The sequence below is a fragment of the Sciurus vulgaris genome, assembly GCF_902686455.1.
Source record: "Sciurus vulgaris genome assembly, chromosome: 17".
In the NCBI taxonomy this organism is placed as follows: Eukaryota; Metazoa; Chordata; class Mammalia; order Rodentia; family Sciuridae; genus Sciurus; species Sciurus vulgaris.
Window position 1 is genome coordinate 43,533,338 of NC_136478.1, and position 6,082 is coordinate 43,539,419.

Genomic DNA, 6,082 nt, shown 5'->3' on the forward strand with positions numbered 1-6,082 from the left:
GTTTGCTCAGGGCGTGGCCACTGTGGATAAAGGCAGAGCTCAGGACTCCGCTTGGCAGCTGGCTTTCTCCAGGACCCCAGCTCTGCCAAAGGAGCCACCAGGTGAGCGCCAGGGCCCCTTCCCGCCAAGACCCCCTAGAACCTTCCCCCTCCAAGGTCCTTTTCTGATGGCCAGAGATTGGAGGAAGCCCCCTCCTTTCCTGTGACCCTCCCCCTCATTCTCCTCGCGGGTACTGGGCCAGGCAGCTGTGGCAAGGTGAGACCTGTAGGTGGCATCTGGAAAGACTGGTGGCGTCTGCGTAAACTGGAGATGTCCGAGCGGAACCGACGTGTCTGGATCGGGGTGTCTAGGTGGCCGGGGGTAGAAGTAGGGGGGGTATTTAGGGGCATGGTGTGTAACAGGGTAGGTGAGAGGAGACTAGGTAACTCAGGCATCTGGGCGCCTACATACGGGACCTGCGTGGATCCTGAAGACCTCCAGGAAAAGGAGATGCTGCTGCCAGGAAAGCTGTCAAATAGGAAGCTAGTTAGACTTCAGGGACTTGGAGGTGGAGGGCTCTCTATGCACACCTCTGCAGTTGTGGTCATTGGCCACCATCTTGGAAGAGTAGAGGGATAGCAGAGGGCAGGTGGTAGGAGCGGCCTTCAGGCTGGGTGTCGGGATCTCCATGGCCAGGAGGAAGCGGGCAGGGCTGCTTCCTCTCCCAGCTGCCCCCACCTGCAGTCAGCTGAGTGGGGGTGGGGCTTGAAGGCCTGAAGAGACAGTGAGGGCAGACCAGCTCCCCCTCCCTGGAAGTGTTCAGGCTGGGAACCCTCTGCACAGGCTGGGGTGCAGCTAAGGCATCTGTCAGTCACCCCAGGTCTTGGACACAGGGTGATTTCATAGGCATGGCGGGAACAGTGGAGCCTTGCAGGCCAAGGGTGCTTGGAGAGAAGTCCCTGGGGAGAGGCTTAAGTGGAGAGACCCAGCAGCCCCAGGAGGCAGAGCATTTGTACTAAGTGGAATTCTCAGGGGTGACAGGGTCAGCGACAGCGGCGTGGGATCATGATAGTGCCGGCTTCCTCACGCTGTGAAGGTGATCTGAAGGAACGGCTCTCAAGAGCTGGGAACAGGCCACGTGGGGCGAGCAGCGCTCAGCAAGCATCGGCTGTTATTCCTAGTGTTGGTGTCACTGAGGAGTGACAAACCCCAGGGGGTAGCTTTAGACCTCAGGCAGGCGCCTGCCGATGGCCTCCCCAGCCACTCTGATGTCCTGCCTCCACTCACCCAGCTCCCTGCAGAGGCTTCTGGGGTCTAGATGCCTGAGGCACACTCCCCAAAGCTACCGCCTCTCTTCCTGCGAGAAACGGATGCTCCGGCTGAAATCACTGTGGGTCCAGTGTCCCAGGGGAGCCAGAGGACTCCCAGGCCTGGGGTGACAGAAACCCCAGCTGCTGAGCACATCCTCTTTGAGCATGTGTTTTGCCATCAGTGAGACAGGGACACAACGGCTGGCCTCGGGGCTTGCTGGGGATCGAAGGGTTGAAAGCATGGCAAGGCCACTGGGCAGTGTCTGGTGCAGGGTATGTCCGGGGAGTGTCCAGGGAGTGTCCACTCTGGCCATCAAGATGCCCGCAACACGTGCCAGGGGCAGTGGAGCCAGTGGGGGCTTACGGCAGGCGCCCATGGTGTGGGTATAAGGTTGACCCTCGGCCAGGAGGGAAAGGGAAAGTGTTCCAGGGGACGGGCAGGCCTACCTGGGGAAGCGGAAGGCCTGGCGCCAGGAGAAGCTTGGCAGGACCAGGGCCTGGGTGGGGAGCAAGCCCTGAACCTGCAGGGAGAGGGGCGTGGGCCAGGCTGGGCCAGGGAGGCCAAGCTGGGAGAGCTGGGACTGACCAGGGGCTTAGTGGGGGCCAGGCGGGCAAGGGAGGGTGGGACAGAGGGTGGAGCTGGGAATGCCAGCAGCGCCAACCCAATGTCCTCCCCTGACCCCCTGCCCCAGCCTGGCGTTCTCTCCTGCCTCCACCCAGCCCAGCAGCCCGAGGGGAAGCTCAGCCCCAGCCTGAAGCCCGCGAAGTCTGGGCAGAGCCGGGCAGGCTCCACGCTGTCTATGGGAGACACTCCCCAGCACCCGGGCTTCCTGCCACCTGGCTCCTAACACCCTCTTTCCCAAAACACCCCAAGGCCCCGACCGTCCTGAGTTAGAACAGCCACTGAGGAGCCAGGCCTGGTTGAAATCCTGCTTCCTGGCCAAGTGACCTTGGGCACCAACTGTCGCCTCTCAGAGCCTCAGTTTCCCCATCTGTGAGATGGAGATAGAGCAGGCCATGCTCCCTTGTTCAGGTGCCAGAGCCATTCACTAAAAGCCTGACATCCCTGTCCTGTGAGTCATGGACGCTGTGTGCTCATCGGGCCTGGGCCCTCACCCAGCCCTCACTGGACTCTGGGGCTCCTTCCTATCTCAGCCCAGCAGTCCCAGGGCCAGGCTTCCTGCACACAGCCTGGGCGGCAGCAGGGCAGGAAGGCGGTAGGAGCCAGAGGCAGGGGACCACATCCCCACGGCCGGCTAACGCTGCCCCCACTTCCCGCTCTCCCGTAGGTCAGTTCTCAACATGCGAGAGGTGGCTCTCAGCCTGCTGGTCCTCCTGGCAGGTGAGTGCCGGCCCCTGGACTGTCCTTTTCTCTGGACCCCCAGCTGGTGGCATCAAGCCTTGTGGTGTGTGTGTCTGCGTTTTTCTATCTCCCTTGGAGAGCTGGTGACTCTTAGGGACACTGTGTCGTATTTATGATTTCAAGGGACACACAAGGACAGGGCCTCTTTTAGCAGAGCCTCACACAACTGGAAAGTCACCTTCTTCCCCATCCCCCTGCCAACCGTCAACCTTCTGAGAACCTCGAAGAGAAGGCTGGGCCCAGGGCGGGGCCTCTAAGGGGTCCCTAAACTTTATTCCAAGAGGTGACTGGAAGCTGGGCAGGGCAGTCGCAAATGATCGGAATGTTCCGTGCCTCAGTTTCCCCATCTGTAAAAAACGAGGAGACTAACAGCACCCATTCGCGGAGTCCTTTCAAGGAGGAAGCGAGTTCATATTTGGAAAGCACTTGGAAGGGAGCTGGGTACAGTCAGCCCACATGTACTTCCCGTGTCCGTAAAAATCCCAACGTCCCTGCAGCAGTGTGTTTCCGGCCGGCCTGAGGGGCGCGCTGCTTTGAACCAGGATTAAATCCTAGCCCTTGGCTTGCGTTCGTGTTTCTTTTTCTCTCTTGCTTTGGGCGAGGTTGGACGCCACGCAGGGCAGGCGTGTGAAGTTGCATTTTTACGTCCTGGTGAGTCACTTTGCAGGGAGCTGGTGAGCAGATGCCAGAGCAGGTGGGGCGGGATGTGGCAGAATCCGTGGGTATGGCCATGGCTGGCTTTCGGGGAACCAAGCCTTGGAAACGGAAGCCATATGCCGTCTTGACAAGAAAAGTCCCCCATCTCTGCAGGAGGCGTGGATTAGCCACGAGTCTGGTGGCCCCAAACCACCCAGACCTATTCCAGGTGATGCATGCTGGAGTGACTCAAAGGTGCGAGGGCGAGTGGGTGAGTCCACGTCTCCGTGAGTGGACGCACCAAGGCAGTGAGACCAGGCAGTGAGACCAAGGCAGTGGGATCCTGCGTCTCAGGCATTGGGGAACTCACCGACCCCCAGGGACCCCCTCCCAAGGACCCTAAGGCTCCCTGGACCCTCCAAGGGCTCTGCCGAGACCAACATCCCCGTTTGTCCCTGCCAGGTCTGCCTGCATTGGACGCCAACGACCCGGAAGGTGAGTCAGAGGGTGCCCCCACCCATCCCTGGAACCCTGGAAAACTGCTATTGTCTTCGACTCATGTGGTGTTTTTTTTTTTTTTTTTTTCTTTCCTTGCAGATAAAAACAGTCCTTTCTACTATGGTGAGAGCTCAGGCCCCCCACTTAGTCTCTTTCCAACCCCCAATACTATTTTGTGCTCAAGTCCCCACACAGGGTGGGTGGAGGGTCTGGTGTGGGACTCCGGGGCCAGGATAGGAAGGAGCATCGACCATGAACATGGTGGATTCCAGGAACAAGAGATGGCAACGTCACCTTGGGGCAGAGTCTCATCCAGCAAGGTGGTTAGACACACTCAGCGAGGCATGATCACAAGAAGCCATTAGGTTCGAACCAACTATTAGAAGGGCAACTGTTAGAAAAACTTCCTGGAGGAGGTGAGGGACTGCACCCAAGCCAGCATTCTCCACTTATCTCCTCCCCTTGTCCCTCTGCCCTCACCTCTTCCACTGCCTGTCATTCTGCTCCAGCCACACTGGCCTCCTGCTGGTCCTCAGGCACAGAAGACAACTGCAAACCACAGGACCTTTGCACCTGCTGATCCCCCTGCCTGGAGCACTTCCTATCATATATCCACACACTCCTTCCTTCACCTCCCGCAGATGGCTGCTCAGTTGTGGCCTCCTCAGAGAGGCCTTCCCTGGTCACTCTCTTTAAAACACCTGCCCTCTGACTTGCAGATCCCTGCCCTGGTCATTTTCCTTCAGAACGCTTTATCTCCACCTGACTCAACAAGAAATACCTTGTTTGCTCGGGTGTAAACTGGAATGTGTGCCGCACCAGTCGGGCTTGGGTTTTGTTCTGTTCTCTGTCCTCAGTGCCCTGCACGTGGGAGGTGCTCAGTGCCTGTTTATCAAATGGATAGGGGTGATGGATAGAAAGGACCCGGCTTGGCCTTGAGGTCCCCTCTGATTTTCTCCCAGATTGGTACAGCCTCCGGGTCGGAGGACTCATCTGTGCGGCAGTCATGTGCGCCATCGGCATCATTGTCCTCATGAGTGAGTGCAGGGGCTGGTGGAGGGGGGCAGGCAGGGCGAAGCCTGGAGTCCCCTCCCTTGATGGCTCACCTCTCCCCGACAGGCGGAAAATGCAAATGCAGATTCAGTCCGAAGCCCAGGTAAGATGGTTCCCGGCATGCCCGCCTCGCCTCCTGCAGGCTAAACACTCTTCAGGGCCAAAGAGCCTTTAAGTCTTCCAAAAAGTGGATGAGACTCAGTGTGCTTCCACTCGGATTTCCAAGACGTATTATTCATGGCTAACAATTCCCCAGAGGGCCCCCAATTCTGAAATGCTTAAGTTCCTGGAAAAGTAGCCAGGAAGCCATACCTGGGCGAGCAGAGTCTCCACTCACCCTGCAGGAGGGGACAGATGGGTGGAGGTGAATCTCACCACCTGCTTTCTTCCTAGTCACCGGCCAGGGGATGGCCCGCCTCTCATCACTCCAGGTAAGACAGGATGGGTGGGCATGGACCGCGGGGAATACCCGCGTGTACTGGGGACCCAGGACTCCATCTGCCCCTACGACCGAATCACCACCTCTCCTAGGTTCCGCCCACAACTGCTGAGGTCCCACCAGCTGAAAGAACACAGAGGGCCCTTCTTTGTCCCCAAGTCCTGGCTGGGCACAGAAGCCTGGACTCCAGGGTAACCTCCTCCCTCCCCTCCTCTCAAGGGAGGGCCCGGCTCTTTGTTCAAGGCTAATACAAAATTGCTTGCCTGCCGCCCAGGCAGCCTGCAGACTCCCTGTGTGTGCCTGGGAGCGGGTGGGCCCGAGGGCCTGGCCTGGGCTGGGGCTGGCCGGAAGCTGCCTGTTGGTGGGTCTTCGCTGGGAAAAGCTGCTCCGCCTACTTTCTCAGGGCCTGCCCGGGGCCTGGGGCCTGCTCTCTGCCTCCTGGGTGCAATCGGGGATGTTCTAGTGTGCACGGGGCACTTCTGAGAGTGCAAGAGAGCCCTAACCGGCTGGAATGTGTGGGCACTCGGGCGAACGCTGGCACCATCCCAGGAAAACAAGGATAAGGTCTCATCCTACCACCACGGAGAACTCCATTTTATGATTGTGACAGTGAGACACCTAGGATCCCCTCCCCCACCTGAAACCTTTCCGAATACCCAAGTGTCCCCATGAGACCTTTAAATGATTCCCCATGACAGCCCTAATAATATATAATGGCCACACGGTGTGAGAATCTCCAGTGAGTCTTAAACTCCCTGGAGGCTCCCCAGTACCCAATAAGACATCCAAAATGTTTCCATAAAA

At 58.6% G+C, this 6,082-nt stretch overlaps 1 protein-coding gene across 1 annotated transcript; it reads left to right on the forward strand.

Moving 5' to 3' along the window:
- FXYD3 (FXYD domain containing ion transport regulator 3) lies at positions 1–5,564 on the forward strand. Its single transcript, XM_079119716.1, has 8 exons — positions 1–101; positions 2,579–2,631; positions 3,751–3,783; positions 3,886–3,909; positions 4,749–4,823; positions 4,906–4,942; positions 5,233–5,270; positions 5,371–5,564. The coding sequence occupies exons 2-8, from the start codon at positions 2,592–2,594 to the stop codon at positions 5,388–5,390; spliced, it is 267 nt and encodes an 88-aa protein (XP_078975842.1). The 5' UTR covers positions 1–101; positions 2,579–2,591; the 3' UTR covers positions 5,391–5,564.
- The last annotated feature ends 518 nt before the right edge of the window (positions 5,565–6,082 follow it).